Source organism: Mustela lutreola, chromosome 6 (assembly GCF_030435805.1).
Source record: "Mustela lutreola isolate mMusLut2 chromosome 6, mMusLut2.pri, whole genome shotgun sequence".
Taxonomy (NCBI): Eukaryota; Metazoa; Chordata; class Mammalia; order Carnivora; family Mustelidae; genus Mustela; species Mustela lutreola.
The window spans coordinates 86,353,962-86,377,511 of record NC_081295.1 but is presented as its reverse complement, the minus strand read 5'-3'; the positions used below and the strand labels follow the sequence as shown (position 1 = coordinate 86,377,511).

At 44.2% G+C, this 23,550-nt stretch overlaps 1 protein-coding gene across 1 annotated transcript in view; it reads right to left on the bottom strand.

Moving 5' to 3' along the window:
* The window catches only part of DNAH8 (dynein axonemal heavy chain 8), a 377,764-nt gene that overhangs the window by 173,822 nt on the left and 180,392 nt on the right, over nucleotides 1-23,550 (bottom strand). Inside the window, exons 45-52 of the mRNA XM_059177846.1 lie at nucleotides 9,072-9,259; nucleotides 7,025-7,111; nucleotides 6,825-6,932; nucleotides 5,241-5,375; nucleotides 3,594-3,755; nucleotides 1,355-1,601; nucleotides 995-1,236; nucleotides 766-906 (exon numbers count right to left, since the gene is read on the bottom strand). Coding sequence (XP_059033829.1) covers nucleotides 766-906; nucleotides 995-1,236; nucleotides 1,355-1,601; nucleotides 3,594-3,755; nucleotides 5,241-5,375; nucleotides 6,825-6,932; nucleotides 7,025-7,111; nucleotides 9,072-9,259 — 1,310 coding nt within the window. The remainder of the gene's footprint in view (nucleotides 1-765; nucleotides 907-994; nucleotides 1,237-1,354; nucleotides 1,602-3,593; nucleotides 3,756-5,240; nucleotides 5,376-6,824; nucleotides 6,933-7,024; nucleotides 7,112-9,071; nucleotides 9,260-23,550) is intronic.

Below are 23,550 nucleotides of genomic sequence, written 5' to 3'. Positions count from 1 at the left end.
AGACATCCTCAGTCTTGCAAAACAAAATTAACTCAAGATAAGATTTTTCATTTATATTATGCATTTAAAATCATTACTAAATAATTCATTGATTTGGGCCCTTATGTATTACTTCTTATCTACCCGCCCTCACTGACTGGAGTCCTTTATTAAACTTAGAGAAAACCAAAGTACCAGAACGGATCATGAAAGATCACTTATACCCTGGAAGCAGGGGAGCCCCTCATAATCTATAATTAGGTTCTGATTTTTTCCAAAGACTATTAAGGCAAACTGAGTATGAGAGGAAAACATGCATACAATGCTAGAAATGACTTGGAAAATTGTTTAAAGCTTTTCCCTATCTTATATACTCTAAATTTACGATGCTGAGATTGCCATTCACATTTTCTTGCTGGTCTTCAGCTCTCCTTTGTATTTTTCGGGAGGACTGCCTGCTTTATTTACTCAGTCTAGTGTCATTATTGGGTGCACTTCCTGGGAAGGTTACTAAGCTTGCCAGTGGGAGAGATCATTCACTCCTCTTCCCCTGCCAACACCCACTCTGGGGAGAGAAAAATCATAAAGCAGATGGCAGTAAAATCATGAATGAACTCTTCCAAAATCTTTCACAGGAATCAAACTTTGCTGGGCCTTCACAGCCATATCACAGAAGTATTTCTATGGATTGCAAGAATTTTCTATTTCAGATGCCTCTAAACTGCGAGGGGGTACTGGGGAAGGACATCTCCAACCTAAAAAATGAATGTACACAAACAGTCTTACCTGCATGATATAGTTGCATTCCAGGAGCTGCATTTTGGGATTGAGGTTTAGTTTCATATACGTATATATGTCTTCGAATATTTTATTGTACAGACCAAGGAACACAGTCGCCTCCTGCGCACTGCGCTTCTTCAGCCAAGCCTGTGGCAAAGAAACAGAACCTCAGTTTGCCAAGGAGGCGACACCCGAGAGGATGCTGAGCGCGCACGCACCGGCCTCCTGTCCCCACCTGCAGTATGGCCTTCCAGCTGAGCGCGGAGCTGCTGATATAGACCATGCCCATGCGGGAAACCGTGGCCGGAGAAGCGTTCTCAATATTGTGCACCTCGAACAAGAGCTTACAATTGGGGGCCATGGGGATGCGGTCTCCGTTGGCTAGTGTGAGGGTTTTATTGTCATCGAGCACAGAATTTAAGTTCTCGATCCAAATGGCATCCACGGGGCCATCTAAAATAAGGAAAATGTTTTCACCTGCGAATAATTAAAAGGCAAAAAATCACTTTTCACGTACCAAAAATTGAACGTGCCATTTAACTTTGAAGAGGTGGGGCTTGCGGAGGGAGGTTCACAAAGGAAAGCGGATGGGTACCTTTTTTAGCTTTTAATGTTTTTCTCCACAGTGTAGAAAAAATCCCATCTGTCCAGTCATTAGTAGCGGTGTCCAGTCTGCCAAACATCTGAGGCGCAGTAATCGCTTTGGGATTCATTCTCATTTCTCTGTGAGGCCTCCCACACTCAGTTAATGCCTTCATCAGGATTGTTATGACAGTTGTCTTCCCAGAACCACTGGGCCCCAGAGTCATCAAACCATGACGGACCAGGGATGTCTCGTACAACTGCGCAGTGAGGCAATCAATTGAAAAATGTAACTAATGAGTCTCTTGCTGATAGTCACAGAAGCAGCGTGCTGAAATTTAAACAGCTTTAAATGGGTTCTTATTAAAGCAACTAGTTCACGATTTAAAAGATGAAAAAATGCAAAAAAAAAAAAAAAAGGAAAAAAAGGAAAAGAAGAAGTGTCTAGTTTGCTTTGCTAGATGTGAATAGCAAATTAGTGCCACAGTATAAAATAGTGATAAGTGATAAAATTATGATAATATGGAGCTTGAATTCCATTTTGGAAGTAATTAATTCAGGAGCGATCTCTCTCTCTCTCTCTCTCTCTCTCTCTCTTTCCTTCTCAAACTACTCTTCTTTGTGGTTTTGGGGGTTTGTGCATAGGTTTTTTCCTGGCACAAGCTTTCCCTGCATTCAATGTGATGACGCCGCCCCCTGGTGGTGGAAAGCGGCAACACAAACCATCACAACGAAGACCAGCTTGAGATTGAGGATTCCCCTGCAAGTGATTTGCTCCGGCAGAAACTGGTAAGGGAATGGGGGACACAGGACAGGAGAGAGAAGTCAGGCAGGGTGTGATTGAGAACAAAATCCTGTAGAGGGAAACCTTAACACTGATCCTGCGGGACATTCTGGAATGTTCCACCTGGAAGGGGAGGTTGACTTTCCTACTCCATCATCCAATAGTCTTTAACTAAGGAGAGTTTGGTTTGGGAGTGGGTGGGAAATAAATTTTAGGTACCACCTGCTGTTTGTGCCTGCCAACCAAATGACCCCAGTCGTCCTGAAGGGAAAAGTGAATGTGGGCTATTAAAAGCAGGGAAGAGGCACATAGTTAGGGTAGAAGAGATTCAAGAAGACAAGCTAAGAACTGGACAATATCTGTTAGAACATCCTCTCTATTGTTTTCTTGATGAAAATAAGAAGGCAAAAGCTCACAGCTGATCAGAGGCAGAATTTAAGTTACTCTCCTAATCTTTTAGAGAGAAATGTATTACTGCTGTAGCCCATAGTTTAAACGCAGCAGAGACTCATTCCACCACATTGTATTCAAGAGTAACACTACTGACACTGAGTAACACCACCATATTCTGCTCCCCTACCCACTGGGATGACTACAACTTTAGTACTCAATATACTGTATGCATATCACATAGAAATTTTTGGAAAACTTTCCCAGAAATTAAAAACAAGGGTTTAATGGTTTTCCAACCCATGGATGATGAAAAATGTCTAAGCTGTTCCTCATAGCCTTCCCTGTGAAAATTGGACTTACACTTCTTATAATCTGGCAAGAACAGTAAGTTAAAATAAGAATCGTTGTTTTTCAAAAAGCAGTGTTTAACCCTCTCCACAATTTCGGCTCTCTCATTTTGAAATCTGGAAAATACCCCTGAAACATCAGGCCCATAGAGATTTAATCCTGCCTCTCCTCCAACCCTTCTTGACTCTGCTGATAAACTGTAGGGTGTTGTCACAAGGATGAAACGTGATGGACAAAAAGACACCAAGAGACACAGGCAAGAGATGCAAATCTTAGGGGAGGTGAACTTGCCCACACACAGACCAGAAGCACCATATCATTCTCAGATTCCCTGGGCTCCAAGCCCATGAAGGCACCCAGCTACGGGGATCCTGCCAGCCGGACACAAGCAGCCAGCAGGGTCATTCCATCTCCCCAGCTTTTTATAACCTACAATCCCCTCCCAACTGTCCTTGAGATTCTGGTTACCACCTAAACTTCTCCCCAGGCATAGCTAACCTCAGTAAATTATCGCCTGCTGATTGCAAGGTGGAGGCCAGGAGAATCCCCACTCTCTCTCGGACCCACCTATCCTGGCAAGCGTCCTCTGCTTGCCAGGATGTGTTTTAATTTACTTTCAACATCCACATTAGGTAAGACAAATCTCCTGAGTTCTTCTCTTCAACTGGCCCATTTTTAAACAACACATGCTTATCACTACCCTGATAAGAGATTAAAATGTCTTTACCTGCACAAGTTTGAGATTCCAGGGTGGGTGGTTAATCAAACCTTCTATCTGAACCTGGTTGGCTACAGCAGCCTGCAGCTCCACGTGGGTACTACTGTCCAGCTGTAATCCTGGAAACAGGTCATTGATTAAGCTGAGGAACAGGGGTTCGTCTTCGTCAACCTAAGATGGCAGAGAATGAATACATGCTTCTTCAGTCCACGAGTAATTATGGGCCAGCTGGGAAGATCATAGCACTAATCACTGGATGCCCAAAAAATCATGGACTACTTCTCCTGACCAGAATTGCATCCTCTAGAACCGACTCCCAAACACCCCCACCAAATCCACACTACCTAGACCATGGTAGCCAGAGCCCTTCGGCATTCAACATATTCTACAATCTACTGCTTCAAGGTTGATCTCATTACTTGACCATCTACGAATGCTGTGCTTCCCACCAACAGCTGTAGGTGTTCACTTAAAAACCAACCCCACGAAAATAGAATATTAATATTTCATTGAAATTAGGAAAACAGCTATAACCCTACCTGCCTGGCTCATCCAACACAGACTGGAAAACTCCATCAGAGCAGTGTCTGGCCTTCCTTGGAAGCCAAAGTTTTGAGTAAATGGACCCTCATCCTCATTTGCTCTGTCTTTAATACCTACCTCACCCCATTCCCAACTGCTGACCCCTTTTGATTTCTCCTTATTGTCTGGGACTCCTCTGATGCCTTCTGGAATTCCTGTCTACCAGTTTCAAGAATACTATTACCAAGGGAGGTGCAGTGAGGTGTACTGGAAGGGGCAGGGGACTTGGCATCAGAAAGTTTCCTGGATCTTTGTTCCAGTTTCTCAACGGACCATGATAGTGGGTGAGTCTTCCAGACTTGGTTTCCTCATAAGTAAAAAGGGAATAAATACACTCGCCATTGGTGTCTCCGCGAGTGGCTGGGAGGTGCAAACAAGACAGTACCCCTGAGAAAGCTTTGTAATACTAAGGAACTACATGGAGGTCAGCTGTTAGCTTCCATAACTAGAACGGGAGCTTCCTGAGAATCATGTCTTCCTCAACCTCGTACTCCCAGGGCACAGACACAATATGTAACCCACATGAGCCCTTGAATAAACACCACGTGAATCTGTCCTTCAGCTAGTTCAAGGCAGCTGGCTATAATCGTGACAAGCATGAAAGCAGTAAGATAACTATGACATCTTCATAGCGAACTTCCAATGAGCTTTTGGAAAGTAGAAATGGTTTTGATGTCTTGGGAGATACATAGATAGCTAAAATAGGCTTAGACATATTCTGAGAAAGCAAAAGTTCCCGTGGTTCTCTGTGAACCCAAAAAACAGGGATTTTCATGTTTAGAGTTCATGTTACATCATGTAATGGTAGAAGGCTGGATTGAAATATGAGGGCCAGAGTCCACCGATGAAGCCTATTTTATTATTCACAGCTGGTAAGAGGATGCATTTCCGCCCATGTTGGGCATACAAGGTCATGGGCTTTTTGCCTTCTGGAAACATGCAGGTAGCTTCACCTATCCATTGTCCCTGTAGCCATTAATGCTCGCAGCTCAACCCAAGCCAACCCCCACATATGAGCTAAGGAGGGAAAAACCCAAATGACACTATGGAAGGAGAAGGGAATTCGGAGAATACCAGCTTGGAAAGGTTCATGTCTCTCAGTCCTCTCATGACAGTGCTTAGCTCACTGTCTTCTGGTCTGGCTCTTTTTTGAGCTCCAAGTGTCCTCAATACAGATAGAATATTTCTCAACCCAAAGTCGTAATGGACCTAAGATGGGGGGAGAAAAGGTTGTTTCATTGAACTAAATGTAGACTCACACCATTTACACACAGGTAGATTTTTTTTTAAAAATGTTATGTTTGTCACCGTACAGTACATCATTAGTGTTTGATGTAGTGTTCCATGATTCATTGTTTGCATATAACACCCAATGTTCCATGTAATATGTGCCCTCCTAAATACCCATCCCCCCAACCCCCTCCTCTCTGAAACCCTCAGTTTATTTCCCAGAGTCCATATTCTGGTATGTACACAGTGCTGTTCTGAGGGACTGAGCTACAAAGTTCTATTAGCTCCAGTCTCTCACCTTTCTTGATTGCAAAATGACCATTCCATTGTGAAGTTCATACTTTATTATTTTTTTAAGATTTTATTTATTTGAGAGAGAGAGAAAGAGCAAGCGCAAGGAGGGGGAAGGGGCAGAGGGAGAAGAAGTAGGCTCCCTGCTGAGTAGGGAGCCTGATGTGGGGCTGGATCCCAGGACCCTGGGATCATGACCTGAGCCGAAGACAGACAATGGAGCCACCCAGGTGCCCCATGGGAAGTTCACAGTTTAAATATAATTTGAGAATAATACAGTCTGATATGGTCCATACAGCAAACAGATTTAAATGAGTAACCAACAGGTTAAACACTCTGTAATTCCATTTCTGTAATATTCTTGGAATAATAAAATTATAGACATGAAGGAAAGATCAGGGTTGCCAGGGGTTAGGGATCTGGAAGAAAGGTAGGTGTAGCTATGAAGGGGTAGTGTGAGGAAACCTTGCAGTGACAGAACAGTCCTGTATGTTGATTGTGGTAGAGGTTACATGAATCTGCACATGTGACATAACTACACAGTACTGCACGCACACACACACACACAAAGTACATGTACAGCTGGCAAGCTCTTAACAAACTGTGTGAATTGTACTAATGTGGGTTCTCTGGTTTTGTTGTTATTGTACATTGTACAATGTACATTGTACATTTTCTTATTTGTCATTGTAGTTACAAAATGTTAACACTGGGACCCTGGGTGGCTTAATCAGTTAAGTGGCTGCTTTCCGCTCAGGTCCCAGGATCAAGTCCCGTGTGGGGCTCCCCACTCAGTGGGGAAGTTGGCTTTTCCCTCTGCCCTTCTCTTCCTGTTAATTTTTTTTCTCTCTCTCTCTCATTCAAATAAATAAGTGAAATATTTAAATTAAAAGTCAACATTGCAGGAAGCATGGTATACAGGACCTCCTGTATATTTCTTTGCAACTTTCTTGAGACTTCATAGTAATTTCAAACTAAAAAAGATTTGAAAACTACACACATGGATAAATTAATTATAAATATATTTTTAAAAGAGTTTTTTTTTTTTAACTCACTGATTAACATTTATCAAGATAAAATTGCAAAGTAAAAAAATCAAGTTCTGCAGCTGGGTAAAAAACAGATTCACAAAGTTACCTGTTTGGTAAGTTGCTCTTCACAGAGTTTATAAAGAACATAAAACTTTTGAGCCAAGATAACATTTTCAAGAAAACCACAGCTTGCAAGTTTAACTCGCATAATGATCTGAAAATTAAGATTGTGAGATTTTTTTCAACATTAGTGAAAAATAAGTAAAGAACATAAATTATACTATGTTTTTAAAACCTGGTGCTTACCTGTCTGTCTGGAACCATCATAGCAACAGTTCTAAACTGAATTTTTAAGTTTTCTGGTAGTTCCTGGCGCCCAGCATATCCAGGGTTCTAAAAATTAAAATTGTTTTGAAATATTGATATAATTTTCACTTCATGAATACAAATACATTCAAAATCCTAGTTCATATTCTAAGGTTGTATTGAAAAACATTAGATTCACAATACACCCCTCCTTTCTCAAAAATATGTATTGAACCATCCATATTTTTTAATGTCATATCACTCCCTGCTACATATTTCCATTTTCATTATACTAACAAAGTGATACACACACACACCACTTTATGTAGCAAAATTAAGCATCCATGTATCTGTTGGTTAAGAAAATAGAAAAGAAAGATGCATAAATACCAGGATCATTATGGTCTAAAATAGGTCACTGAAAGAGAGAGAAAACTCAAGATTTTATACTGATCATTACATAGGTAATTCTTTGTTTTATCTCTTCCATTATTCTCTGCAGTCAGAATGATAAACTTCTCTGGCTGACCGTTTAAAAAAAAAAAAAAAAAAACACAGGGGTGAGGGGAAATAAAGACGGGAATGATGGGAAAAATAGTAGAAAGGACAAAAGTAGAAGTGGAAAGAAAGCTAAGGACTCACAAGTATCAATAGGTTGAGGATAGGCAAGATCCAAAAGCTCCAAGGGAGAGGTTTGGGGTTCAAAGATTAGTAAGGCAAAAAGGGGTCAGTTATTTTTGGAAACTTTCAGTCCCTGAGCATTTCTTGGGCACTGTCCACTGTCCAGACATCTTGCTCAGTGCTGAGAATACAGCAGTGGCTGGTTGCCTCCCATTGCTCTTTCTTTTCTGTTTTCTCAGTCACAGGACCCCAGCTGCAAACTGGTGTATCACCACCCAGAATAAAAACTACAATTCCCAGCCTGCATTGCAGCTGGTATGATTAAATCTGATACCACGAGGAACGCCTGGGTGGCTTAGTTGGTTAAGCGGCTGCCTTCGGCTCAGGTCATGATCCCAGCATCCTGGGTTCGAGTCCCACATCAGGCTCCTTGCTCAGGAGGGAGCCTGCTTCTCCCTCTGCCTCTGGCTGTCACTCTGTCTGCCTGTGCTCCCTTGCTCTCTCTCCCTCTCTCTCTGACAAATAAATAAATAAAATCTTAAAAAAAAAATTTGACACCATGAGATGCAAAGGGGCACACAGTGTCTTTGGTGCTTGTTTGAAGGGAGATGATTCAATTAACTGGCTGCAGCAAGATAGATGCTTCTCTAGCACCTTGGGTCATAAAGTAAACTGAAGATGGAAATCATGATGGTGTAGAACATGGGAGGATCTTAAGAGAATAAATCATCATGCGTTAAGACACTATTTTTCATGTTTTGGTTATTTATAACCCAATGCAATATCTAATTGATATTTCCAATATTATTCTTAATCCATGGAGACTGTTACTCTTCTTTTAAATTATTCTACACCATAGTATCACACAATAAATTCATTCATCCCATTACCTGAGTTATAAATAATCACTTCTGGATTATCATTATTTACTCTCAACTGTTTTGCTTAGGTTTGGTTACAATAAATCTTATCAGAAAACTTCCTGATTTTGCTTTCTATAATTTATCTTTGTCCACTGAGCCACTTAAAATTTAGATTACATGTTATCTTACAATGTAGAGATTTAACTATATAAAGAACATATAAAAACATGTGACATGAGGGAGAGATGAATCTTTGAGGTTTTGAGCAGCTGAGATTTGGGGGCTGTTACTGTAGCTAGCCAGTTCGATACGATACAGAACACATTTAGCCCTGCACCTTACACATTACAAGTACTCACTAAACAATTGCTATTATTTTCATTAACCTATTACTATTTTATCTTCTCTCTGGGCTATTTTTAGTGCTCAAAAAATCATATGAAGAGAGAGAATCACTCATGACCTCCGAATAGTCCATCATTTACTAACTAATACGTGCTTTCTTTCATTTAAGTCTTTAGCAATTAAACCAATCCCATTGTATTTAAAGATCATGTTCTCACCATCGTTAGGAAGATTCCAAATTCTGGATTCAGATCAACACAATCACCATCAGAAAAAATGAACTGTTTTTTTCTCTCTTTTCTTGCTGTCAAAACAATATAAATCTGTTGGGCTGCCACCGATAACACAGGTAATTCAATTCTGTTAAACTCATCAAAACAGCCCCAAGAACCGGATTGCGCAAGACCTGGCAGGAAAAACAGTTGATTTGAAAAGTTTTACTTTGTAATATACCTGCTACCAAGAAGAAGAAGCACTTCTCTAAAATGCTCTCAAACAACTATAGATTGAAATACAACTTATATAAAGTGTCAAGTCTGGCTGTTTGTAAAGACGTATCTAATTCCAGCGACATAGAGAGGTTTAAGTAATTGTACATCATCCTGGAAACAAGGAAATTTGTGCACTGCCAAAATCAAAAGGATAGACAGATCATTATGCCCAGGGATGCCGGGTGATGATAAATGTTGATTCAGCTTGGAAGCCCCACTTCCAGTGCAGGAGCTGAAAGAGCCCTGTTTGGGGAAACTGACAAAACGAAACTGATAAAAATGTCTGTGTCAGACCACTCTATCTCTTTCCTGTTGCAATGAGAGACACATGGGGATGCTGGGTGAGACAGAAAATGGTCAAAGGGATATTTATTCCTTACAAACTGGATACAAAAAAGAAGTATTATGAAGAACCTTGCTCCTGTCTTATCTCTAAGGATGAAAACCCTCATTATCTTCAGCTGCATAAAATGGTCTTCTTCCTTTTATGATTGTCCCCCCTGTAGTGATTTTTGAATTGAATTCAAAAATCAGTTTTTCTTTTCTTTCTTTTGGAAATTTCCATTATATGGATGTTGGAACTTTTGTATTTATCTCCATGACCCTCAGGCTTTTCTGGCAAACTTCCCATTTCTCTCTGCAGTGTATTTATTCTCTTGGCTAGATCATTTAACTCAAAAGAGGTTTTTAAATCATTAATTTATTTATTATTCTAATTGTTTTTTTCCTAGCAGCCTGTTTTTCTTCGATCAGTTGTATGTTATGAATTCTTGAATCCCTCTGAAGCTACTGATTTTTTTTTTAAAGATTTTATTTATTCATTTGACAGAGAGAGATCACAAGTAGGCAGAGAGGCAGGCAGAGAGAGAGGAAAGCAGGCTCTCCGCTCAGCAGAGAGCCCGAAGCGGAACTCGATTCCAGGACCCTGGGATCATGACCTGAGCCGAAGGCAGCGGCTCAACCCACTGAGCCACCCAGGCGCCCCTGAAGCTACTGATTTTACTTACTGTTTTCTCCTGTTTCCTCTATTAATCCGTTTAGTTGTCAGTAGGTCTCTTAGCTGTTTGGAGTGCCTCCTGAATTTCTTCAAAGAAGCTTTGTAATCTGACCTGGTGTTCTGCTTGCCTCTTGAACACAAGCCCCCAACCAAGGTTTATCTTTTTCTTTTTTAAAATTTTTTTAATTTTTTTAAATTAAATTTATTTATTTTCAGCATAACAGTATTCATTATTTTTTCACCACACCCAGTGCTCCATGCAATCCGTGCCCTCTATGATACCCACCACCTGGTACCCCAACCTCCCACCCACCTGCCACTTCAAACCCCTCAGATTGTTTTTCAGAGTCCATAGTCTCTGATTCACCTCCCCTTCCAATTTACCCCAACTCCCTTCTCCTCTCTAACTCCCCATGTCCTCCATGCTATTTGCTATGCTCCACAAATAAGTGAAACCATATGATAATTGACTCTCTCTGCTTGACTTATTTCACTCAGCATCATCTCTTCCAGTCCCATCCATGTTGCTACAAAAGTTGGGTATTCATCCTTTCTGATGGAGGCATAATACTTCATAGTGTATATGGACCCCATCTTCCTTATCCATTCGTCCATTGAAGGGCATCTTGGTTCTTTCCACAGTTTGGCGACCGTGGCCATTGCTGCTATAAACATTGGGGTACAGATGGCCCTTCTTTTCACTACATCTGTATTTTGGGGGTAAATACCCAGGAGTGCAATGGCAGGGTCATAGGGAAGTTCTATTTTTAATTTCTTGAGGAATCTCCACACTGTTTTCCAAAGAGGCTGCACCAACCTGCATCCCACCAACAGTGTAACAGGGTTCCCCTTTCTCCACATCCCCTCCAACACATGTTGTTTCCTGTCTTGTTAATTTGGGCCATTCTAACTGGTGTAAGGTGGTATCTCAATGTGGTTTTAATTTGAATCTCCCTGAGGGCTAGTGATGATGAACATTTTCTCATGTGTCTGAGAGCCATTTGTATGTCTTCATTGGAGAAATCTCTGTTTATATCTTCTGCCCATTTTTTTTTTTATATGATTGCTTGTTTTGTGTGTGTTGAGTTTGAGGAGTTCATTATAGATCCTGGATATCAACCTTTTGTCTGTACTGTCATTTGCAAATATCTTCTCCCATTCCGTGGGCTGCCTCTTTGTTTTTTTGACTGTTTCCTTTGCTGTGCAGAAGCTTTTGATTTAAATTTTTTAAAAAAATTTTATGTTATGTTGGTCACCATACAGTACATCATTAGTTATGATGTTTTAGAGGGGAGGGGGTGGGGGGATGCAATCCGTGCCCTCCTTAATACCCATCACTGTGCTCACCCATCCCCCCACCCCCCTCCCCTCTAAAACCTTCAATTTGTTTCCCAGAGTCCATGGTCTGTCATGATTCATCTCCCCCTCCAGTTCCCCCCCTTCATTTTCCCCTTCCTTCTCCTAATGTCCTCCATGCTATTCCTTATGTTCCACAACTAAGTGAAATCATATGATAATTGACTCTCTCTGCTTGATGTATTTCACTCAGCATAATCTCCTCCAGTCCCATTCATGTTGATGCCAAAATTGGGTATTCATCTTTTCTCATGGCTGAGTACTATTCCATCATCTGTATGGACCCCATCTTTATCTTTGACAGGATTCCCACTTCTGAGAGCTGACTTACAACTTTTATACAGAGGAATACTACTGGACATAGCCACATCCTTTTCTTTTGTTCTGTCATCTGTTATCATTTTGGCACTCTGGGATTTACCATGTGCTCTAGTCTGCTGCTCTCCCCCATCCCCAGCCTTTAAGCTAGGAGTCATTTACAGAAGAACCATTCTTTCTGGTTAAGGAAGTGATTCTCAGGTTCATAAATGGCTGAACAGGCAATTATAAAAAATAATTTAGTGAATACCCATGCACCTACCTATCAAACCTTAATAATTTGCTTCAAATTTCATTCTAAAGAATAAAATATTAGAACTACAGCTCAAATCCATGTATGTTTCTCTTGGATGCACACTCCCTCCTTCTCCAGAGGTAACCTGTATCCCAGTTCAATGGCTGGATCCCAAATTCATGCTTTAAAAGACTGCTCTTATGCATGTATTCGTGGACACTGTATATTTTGCTTATTCAAGATTTGTATATATGTATCTATCTACATGTGGCTACCTATAAGACACTGCATATCTCCTCCTGAAATCTGATTTATTTGTTCCATATTATTTTTCTGAGATTTATCTAAACTGATACACATAGATATAATTCACTATCTTAAATATTATACCGTACAGTATTCTATTGCATAAATATGCCAGTTTAAAATTTCAGTCTCCTTTCAATGGGTATTTGGGTTGCTGCTAATAATTTGTTGTAACAATGTATCAATCTGACTCATGTCTTCTTACAACATGTGTGAGGAATGGAAATGCTGGGTCAAAGAGAGTATGTGCATCTTCACATTTACCACCTGCTGCCAGCCTGTTCTCAGAAGCAGCTCTACAAGTTTACACACAGCTAAGAAGTATCAATGGTTGTAATTTCTATATATCCTTACCACTAGTGTTTTGGCCAGACTTTTCCATTTCTGCCAATCTGGAAGGAGTGAGGTTGATATCTCATTTTTGCTTTATTTTGGTTTTTTTATCAGAAGAAAATCTTTTTTAATGCTGGGTATTAATTTTTTGTCAGCTATACATGTTAAAATATTTTCTCCCAGTCTATAGCTTGTGTTTTGTTCTCTTTCTTAAGTGGAAAAATGTCACACAAAGACTGTGCATCAGGGGTGCCGGGGTGGCTCAGTGGTTAAAGCCTCTGCCTTCAGCTTGGGTCATAATCCCAGGGTCCTGGGATCGAGCCCCATATTGGGCTCTCTGCTCAGCAGGGAGCCTGCTTCCCCTCCTTCTCTCTCTGTGTGCCTCTCTGCCTGCTTGTGATCTCTGTCTGCCAAATAAATAAATAAAAATCTTTAAAAAAAAAAAGACTTGCATCACATACATGTAAATATAGATATATATGTATGACTATGTATTTGTATATATGTATTTCAGATGTTATGTACATATATTAAAGTGAGAGCTGGATGTGAAATCTCATAGTATCTATTACAGGAATATTCTCAAATTGTATTTAAGGGAAGGGCTGCACTCTGAAAAACAGTGTGGAGGTTCCTCAGAAAGTTGAAAACAGAGCTACCCTATGTATGACCCAGCAATTGTACTACTGGGTATTTACCCTAAAGATAAAAATGTAGTGATCCGAAGGGGCACTGTGCCCCAATGTTTATAGCAGCAATGTCTACAATAGCCAAATTATGGAAAGAGCCTAGATGTCCATCAACAAATGAATGGATAAAAAAGATGTGATATATATATATATAATGGAATATTATGTAGCCATCAAAAACCCTGAAATTTTGACATTTGCAATGACATGGATGGAACTAGAGGGTATTATGCTAAGCAAAATAAGTCAATCAAAGAAAGACAATCATCATATGATCTCACTGATATGAGGAATTTGAGAAACAAGACAGAGGATCATAGAGGAAGGGAGGGAAAAAATGAAACAAGACGAAACCATAGAGGGAGACAAACCATAAGAGACTCTTAATCTCAGGAAACAAACTGAGGGTTGCTGGAAAGGAGGGGGGCAGAAAAGATGGGGTGGCTGGTGATGGACATTGGGGAGGGTATGTGCTATGGTGAGCATTGTGTATTGTGTAGGATTGATAAATCACAGACCTGTACCCCTGATACAAATAATACATTATATGTTAATTTAAAAGAAAGAAAGAAAGAAAGGGCTGCATGGGTGATTCATGATTTTTATGGAAGGAAGCCCCAATGTACTTCTCCCCTACTATATCCCCTTTCTTCCCTCCCAGAGGGAGGCACTGCTAGTCTGAACTGTGTGACCATCATACTCTTGCTTTTCTTTGACTTTTTACTATTTCTGTATACATATCTGAATGATATGTATTTTCAGCTTTATCCAATTTTTTAATTTTTTAATTTTTTTTAATTTATTTTTTATTTATTTTCAGCATAACAGTATTCATTATTTTTTTTTTTTACCACACCCAGTGCTCCATGCAATCCGTGCCCTCTATAATACCCACCACTTGGTACCCCAACCTCCCACTCCCCCCGCTACTTCAAACCCCTCAGATTGTTTTTCAGAGTCCACAGTCTCTCATGGTTCACCTCCCCTTCCAATTTACCCCAAATCCCTTCTCCTCTCTAACTCCCCATGTCCTCCATGCTATTTGTTATGCTCCACAAATAAGTGAAACCATATGATAATTGACTCTCTCTGCTTGGCTTATTTCATTCAGCATATTCTCTTCCAGTCCCATCCATGTTGCTACAAAAGCTGGGTATTCATCCTTTCTGATGGAGGCATAATACTCCATAGTGTATATGGACCCCATCTTCCTTATCCATTCGTCCATTGAAGGGCATCTTGGTTCTTTCCACAGTTTGGCCTAAAGATTTTGTTTATTCATTTGACAGACAGAGGTTACAAGTAGGCAGAGAGGCAGGCAGAGAGGAAGGGAAGCAGGCTCCCAGCTGAGCAGAGAGCCCAACTTGGGGCTCGATCCCAGGACCCTGAGATCAGGACCTGAGCCAAAGGCAGAGGTTTTAACCCACTGAGCCACCCAGGCACCCCCAATTTTTGAATTTTAAATAAATTTAATCATACTACATGTATTTTTGTGAGACTAGCTTCCTTCACTCTGAATTATATCTGTGTCAACACACCGCCCTGTAGTTATTCCTTTTTACTGCTCCATAACACCATTATACACAAATCCATATATATACATTATATTTTTCCTTCCTGGATACACAATATATAAATTATATTCTCCCAATTGATGTGTGTATACATCCACCCCATTGAAGAGGACACTAGAGGTGTTTCCCATTGTTTGTTGTCTTAAGCAATGCTGCAGAGAACATCTACACACAGACCTCAGTGCACGAGTGTCATTTATCTGACTATAGACCAGGAGGTGGTGAAAGACCCCTCTCCTAGATAGACCCCTCCCCTAGTAGATAGATAGGATAACTAACTGCTTGTTTGCTTTTCTGTAAACCGCTGGCTTTTAGGTATGAAATTAGGTTATCAATTGTGTGAATTGCTCTCTTACCTTTCTCTAGCCGCGTGGCTTATAGAAATAATAGAGACGCCATGATGGCATTCCTCCCTTCCCCCTTCTTGTTCCCCTTCCCCACCTCTCCTTTCGCGCCCGCGGGCCCTCATAACCAATCAGCTTATTCCCCCCTCCCCGCCGCTCTCTTCGCGCGCGCGGGTCCCTGGAGCCAACCCGCAAACTCCAAGTATGCCTTTTTCAAAAGTTCAAACTGTCCACCAATCAGTTGCGCCCCATCCAAAACTTGTTTGTACCTTCCTATAAAAGACCCTGCTTCACTCCGGTCGGGGTGCTCGGTTAGCTGGAGTTGCCGACCACCCGCCGGTACCTGCGTGACAATAAACCTCTTGCTGTTTGCATCCAGTGGCAGTGTTGGATTCTTGGGTAAGGGGATCCGCGGGTCTTTCATTTGGAGGTTCCACCGAGATCGTCGGACTCCTGCCCACGGATCCAACTGACTCCCACCGGGAGGTAAGCTGGCCAGCATTCTTGTCTCCTGTCTCATGTTCTCGTTTGTCTCGTGTTCTCGTTTGTCTCTAGTCTTGTGAGGCCTCTGTTTGACCTATACTGCGGGTAGCGGTATAGTGTTTGTACAACAGCGTGCGTTGTTGGATTGTATTTGTAGGCAGCTTGAGAAGGAGCTGACGAGCTCGGACTTCTCCCCTGCCAACCCTGGGGGACGCTCCAGGGTGTCGAGGGGCCCAATTTTTTGGAGCCCCTCATTTGTCCGAGGGATATATTCGTTTGTCCGTTCCAGAGGAACCCCTCGGCCCTGGACGGAATTTGTCCACCGCAGGGAGATCTCGAGGCTCCTCTGGGCCGGTGGAAACCTTGCTTTCGGTAGCATACCGAAACCGCGCAGCGACCTTTTTGTTGATTGTTTTGTGCGTGCTGTTCATTGTCCTTGGTGTTTTCTTTGAGTCTAAAATGGGGCAGACTCTCACAACCCCTCTGAGCCTCACTCTAGGTCACTGGAAAGATGTTCGGATCCGAGCCAACAACTTATCAGTGGAGATTAAGAAGAGTAAATGGCAGGCTCTCTGCACCTCTGAATGGCCCACCTTCAAGGTTGAATGGCCTGCAGAAGGAACTTTTAACATCAATATTATCTTGCAGGTCAAAGGGCGAATCTTCGAACAGGGACATCGAGACCAAACACCGTACATCGTAGTCTGGGAAAGCCTGGTCAAAGAGCCCCCTTCGTGGGTCTCTCCCTTTGTTCCCCCTTGCCCTCCCTTAAGCCCTTCGGCGCCGCCCCCGCCGCCTCCAACCCCTCACCCAGCTCGCTCCGCCCCACCGATACCGACTCCACGCCCCAGACAAACTCCCACTGACCCCTCCAAACCACCCACCTCTTCCAACCTTTACCCTATAGTCCCTACTGAATCTCCCTCGTCCAACAACGATTCCTCTCTGCGACGCCCCAGGCAGGTCCTCCCTCCCGAGGAATCCCCTTTGATAGACCTCCTAACCGAGGACCCTCCACCTTATCATCCTCCTAGGCCGGCATCCGGCCCCATGGGGGAATCAGATCATCCATCTCCAATCGCCGGCAGAGTTAGAGGCCGGCAGAGACCAGAACAAGGGGAGACTTCTAAGCTCTTTCCCTTGCGCCAAGGGAGGGAACCAGGGAGCCTCCAATATTGGCCCTTCTCTGCATCTGACCTATATAACTGGAAGTCTCATAACCCTTCTTTCTCACAGGACCCTATGGCCCTAACCGCCTTAATTGAATCTATCTTAGTTACACATCAGCCTACTTGGGACGATTGCCAGCAGCTCTTGCAGGCTCTTCTCACCACAGAGGAGAGACAGAGGGTCTTTTTAGAGGCCAGAAAGAATGTCCCAGGGGATGACGGAAGGCCCACACAACTTCCTAACATGATAGACGAAACCTTCCCTCTGACTCGCCCTGACTGGGACTTCAATACAGCTGCAGGTAGGACCCACCTACGTCTTTACCGCCAGTTACTTATAGCAGGCCTCCATAATGCAGGGCGACGCCCCACTAATTTGGCCCAGGTAAGACAGGTGACTCAAGGAAAGGAGGAATCTCCAACCGCCTTCCTAGAAAGGCTTAAGGAAGCTTACCGCAGGTATACGCCTTTTGACCCAAATAGTGACAAACAGAGAGGAAATGTCTCCATGACATTCATTTGGCAGTCGGCTCCAGATATTAGGAACAAGTTGCAGCGTTTGGAGAACCTACAAGATTTCTCCTTGCAGGATTTATTAAAGGAGGCAGAAAAGATTTTTAATAAACGAGAAACTCAGGAAGAGAAGGAGGAACGACTTAGGAAGTTGCAGGAAGAAAAAGAAGAGAAACTAAGGAAGGAAGCTGAAGAGAAGGAAGAGAAGCGTGAGCGTAAGCGAACCAAGGAACTTAGTAAAATCTTGGCCGCCGCAGTGCAAGGCAGTCAGGGCTTAGAGATAGGAAGGCCAAATAGGGAGGGAGAGATAAGGAGGCTCCGGATAGAACGGGACCAATGTGCCTATTGCAAGGAGAGAGGACATTGGGCCAAGAACTGCCCGAGGAATCCTAAGAAGAACGCTAAGCAAGTCACAAAACTTATGGCTTTAGATGAAGACTAGGGGCGTCAGGGTCAGGAGCCCCCCCCTGAACCCCGGGTAACCCTAACCGTTGGGGGGCAACCAATCACCTTCCTAGTAGATACAGGGGCTCAACACTCCGTTTTGACCAAGAACCCGGGGCCACTCAGCAACCGGATGGCCTGGGTTCAAGGAGCCACTGGAGGGAAGCAATATCGCTGGACTACGGACAGGAAAGTACACCTGGCCTCAGGTAAAGTTTCTCATTCATTTCTTCATGTCCCCGATTGCCCATACCCACTTCTGGGTAGAGACTTATTAACCAAACTCAAAGCCCAGATCCATTTTGAACCACAAGGGGCCACCGTAACCGGCCCTAATGGGACTCCTCTACATGTCCTCACCCTACAATTGGAAGAGGAATATAGACTACACGAGAAGCCCTCTCAACCTCAGAGGGACATAGAGTCCTGGCTCACATCTTACCCGGATTCCTGGGCAGAAACAGGAGGAATGGGATTGGCTATCCAGCAGCCCCCCATTCACATACAGTTAAAAGCAACCGCCGTTCCTGTCAACGTTAAACAGTACCCCATGTCCAACGAGGCCCATCAGGGCATCAAGCCACACATACGGCGGTTACTAGACCAGGGTATTTTGACCCCATGCCGGTCTCCTTGGAACACCCCTCTGTTGCCCGTCAAGAAACCCGGCACCAATGATTACCGGCCAGTTCAGGACCTCAGGGAGGTCAATAAGAGGGTAGAAGACATCCACCCTACGGTGCCCAACCCTTATAACTTACTTAGCACCCTGCCTCCAACCCATTCCTGGTACACCGTCTTGGACCTCAAGGATGCTTTCTTCTGTTTAAGACTGAGTCCGCAGAGCCAGCCTCTCTTCGCCTTTGAATGGAGGGACCCAGACTTGGGAATATCAGGTCAGCTGACCTGGACTCGGTTACCGCAAGGGTTCAAGAACAGCCCAACGCTGTTCGACGAGGCTCTTCACCAGGACTTGGCCGACTTTCGGGTAAGGCACCCCTCCCTGATCCTGCTTCAATACGTCGATGACATCCTGCTGGCAGCCACCAACGAAGAAGACTGCCGGACAGGTACTGGGGATCTCTTAACGACCCTAGGCCAATTGGGGTATAGGGCATCTGCCAAGAAGGCCCAGATTTGTCAGGTTAGGGTCACCTACCTGGGCTATGAACTATATGATGGACAACGGTGGCTAACGGCTGCAAGGAAGGAAACTATTTCTAACATTCCTGCGCCTCAAAACCATAGGCAATTGCGGGAGTTCCTAGGAACAGCGGGCTTTTGCAGACTATGGATCCCGGGATTCGCAGAGATAGCGGCCCCTTTATATCCATTGACTAAACAAGATACTCCTTTTGTTTGGACTGAGCAACAGCAACAGGCGTTCGATCATATCAAACGAGCGCTTCTTAAATCTCCGGCATTAGGCCTGCCAGACATAACGAAGCCCTTTGACCTCTTTGTTGATGAAAAACAAGGCTTCGCTAAAGGGGTCTTGACCCAAAGACTCGGGCCTTGGAGACGCCCCGTCGCCTACCTCTCTAAGAAATTAGACCCCGTAGCGGCTGGCTGGCCACCATGCCTAAAGATGATTGCGGCAATTGCAGTCCTTATCAAAGACGCCACCAAACTGACACTGGGGCAGCCCCTAACCATACTAGCTCCACATACAGTGGAGTCTTTAATCAGACAACCACCGGACCGCTGGCTGTCAAACGCCCGCCTGACTCATTACCAGTCCCTCCTCCTGGACACGGACAGAATCCAGTTCGGGCCTGTAGTGACTCTTAACCCTGCAACCTTGCTGCCCACTCCTGGAGAGATGCCGCCATTACATGACTGTCACCAGATCCTTGCTGAGACTCAAGGGACACGGCCCGACCTGACTGATCAGCCTATCAAGGATGCAGACCTGACCTGGTACACAGATGGCAGCAGCTATCTACAAGATGGAAAGCGACGGGCAGGGGCGGCCATCACGACTGACTCTCAGCTTGTATGGGCCAGCGCGCTACCAGAAGGTACATCAGCACAACGGGCAAAGCTGATAGCTTTGACCCAGGCCCTCCAACTGGCAGAAGGTAAGAGCCTTAATGTCTATACCGACAGCAGATATGCTTTTGCCACTGCCCATGTCCATGGAGAGATCTATAGAAGGAGGGGACTGCTCACCTCAGATGGCAAAGAAATCAAGAATAAAGCCGAGATATTAGCCTTATTAAAAGCCTTATTCCTTCCCAAAAAGCTGAGCATAATGCACTGTCCTGGCCACCAGAAAGGGGAGACCCCTGAGGCAAGGGGAAACCGCCTGGCTGATATGATGGCTAAACAGGCAGCCCTGGGACCCCAATTGCTAACTGTCACAATACTTACTGAGACAGAAGACATAGATAATGCCACCACTTGGAATTATGAGGAGGCCGATTTGGACTATGTACAAAAACTGGGAGCTGACTACAATCCAGCCCTCAATCGATGGGAATATAAAGGGAAAGCCGTAATGCCCATAAAAATGGCAAAGGAGCTAATAACTCACCTACATCGGCTAACCCACCTGAGTGCAAGCAAAATGAAGGCCCTCATGGAAAGGGCCAACTTAGAAAACCATTTCCCCAAACAAAATTTTCTTCTTCACCAAGCAGCTGCTAATTGTAGAGCCTGTGCTCAAGTCAATCCTGGAAAGACTGTTATTGGACCAGGTGTCCGGGCACGCGGACGGCGACCTGGCACACACTGGGAAGTTGACTTTACCGAGATTAAACCCGGCATGTATGGATATAAGTATCTCTTAGTATTTCTAGACACCTTTTCAGGATGGACGGAAGCTTTTCCTACCAAAAAGGAGACAGCTACCATGGTTGCTAAGAAACTATTAGAAGAAATCTTCCCAAGGTATGGTATGCCTGAGGTGCTAGGGTCCGACAACGGGCCTGCCTTTGTCTCCCAGGTAAGTCAGTCAGTGGCCAAGCTGCTGGGGATTGATTGGAAACTACATTGTGCTTATAGACCCCAGAGTTCAGGGCAGGTAGAGAGAATGAATAGAACCATCAAGGAGGTTTTGACCAAATTACTGCTTGAAACTGGCTCTAAAGATTGGGTATCACTCCTACCTCTAGCACTCTATCGGGCTAGGAACACCCCAGGGCCTCATGGCCTGACTCCCTTTGAGATTCTCTATGGTGCTCCACCCCCCGCTGTCACATTCTTTGCCCCCGATATCTCCGCTCATGCCCCCTCCCCCTCTATACAGGCCCACCTGCAAGCTCTGCAGCTGGTGCAGCAGGAAATCTGGAGACCCCTGGCAGCCGCCTACAAGGAGAGACTCGACGTCCCACTGGGGCCACACCCCTATAAGATAGGGGACACCGTCTGGGTTCGCAGACATCGGGCGGAAAACCTTGAACCCCGTTGGAAGGGACCCCATACAGTGCTCCTGACGACACCCACAGCACTGAAGGTTGACGGGATTGCAGCCTGGATCCACGCCTCCCACGTGAAAGCCGCGCGTCCGGAGGAACAGACCGAACCCCTTCGGGACTCAGAATGGACCATCCGACGATCCTCAAATCCACTAAAGATAAGACTCATGCGCCGCTAATCCTCCTCCTTGTTCACACTTTCCTTTCCTTTGGAGGTACCAGTCCACATTTCCCCAAACAATTAACTTGGCAAGTCATTAGTCGTGCAGGCCTAGTAGTCTGGAACATAACACACACAGCCACTCCCTACACTTGGTGGCCTAACTTGTACCCTGACATCTGTAAACTAGCCATGGGAGCTCCAGCTAACTGGGACATAGAAAACTACTTCAACCTACGGAAGCCCCCTTCACAACCATCCCCCCCAGGGTGACTCGGGTTAGATCCTTGGGGAGGCTGTGGGGGCTGGAGTCAGCGAAGTATGTTAAGCACACTTACTTTCTATGTATGCCCCGGGTTTCACAGACCCAGGGAATGGACCTCATGTAGTGGGGCAGCCCACTTTTATTGTCGCACTTGGGGCTGCGAAACTACGGGTGACACTTATTGGAAACCCACCTCAGGCTGGGACTACATAACCATGACGGCGAATTATTCTCACGCCAGGAGCCGCCCCAGATGGACACAGAACCCAGCCTGTAAAGATAACTGGTGTCACCCACTCAAAATAGTCTTTACTGATTCAGGAAAAAGACAGCTTAACTGGGCGAGGGGATATACATGGGGCCTCAGATTCTACAAAGAACGTTATGACGACGGTCTAACGCTGACCTTGAGGCCATAGAAAAATCAATCACAGCCTTAGAAAAATCCTTAACTTCCTTATCAGAAGTTGTACTACAAAACAGGAGACGACTAGACCTCTTATTTCTGAAAGAAGGAGGATTATGTGCAGCCTTTCTATAGAAACTTTCTATAGAAAATCCCCAAACTTACCCCATAGGGCCAAATTCTGTTCTGGTAGACCAGAAACCCTCCAACCCCCGGCGCCCTTCAGCTCCACCAGGTCCCGCCCGCCAACCTCCCATACTTCCCCATCCAACCCACGCCTCCGAAGGCCCCGCCTCTAAGCATGAATTAGAAACCTATAAAGGGACTTCCACACCCTCTGCACCCCCCGCTGCTAGCTCAGTCGGTAGAGCAGAGACTCCGCTTGTTGGAACTGGGGACCGGCTTTTCAATTTAATTTTAGGAACATATACGGCCCTCAATTATTCCAATCCTGAATTTACTGAAGACTGTTGGCTTTGTCTGGTTTCAAGTCCCCCCTATTACGAGGGGATAGCCATCGTCGCCAATTACACCAACCACTTAAGCCCCCCACCTGCTTGCAACTCCCAGGGGCATAAACTCACCCTTTCTGAAGTATCTGGCCAGGGACTATGCTTAGGCCCCGTGCCCACTTCCCATCAGGCACTATGTAATACCACCATCCGGAATATCCCTCCTGGTAGTAATTATCTAGCAGCACCTAATGGGACATATTGGGCTTGCAGCACCGGCTTGACCCCTTGTGTCTCTGCCCAAATTTTAAATGTTGCTGCTGATTATTGTATATTAGTGCAACTTTGGCCCAAGGTAACTTACCACAGTTCGAGATTTGTCCTTGACTTCTTCGAGCAGAAGCATAGGTCTCGATACCAGAGGGAGCCCATAACTATGACTATTGCTGACTATTGCTTTACTGTTGGGCATTGGAGGAATAACAGCAGGTATTGGAACAGGAGCTTCTGCTTTAATCCAAGGTAATCAGCTCAGACAGTTACAAGTTGCTATGAACGCTGACCTTGAGGCCATAGAAAAATCAATCACAGCCTTAGAAAAATCCTTAACTTCCTTATCAGAAGTTGTACTACAAAACAGGAGACGACTAGACCTCTTATTTCTGAAAGAAGGAGGATTATGTGCAGCCTTAAAAGAAGAATGCTGCTTTTATGCCGACCATACCGGGGTGGTCAGAGAAACA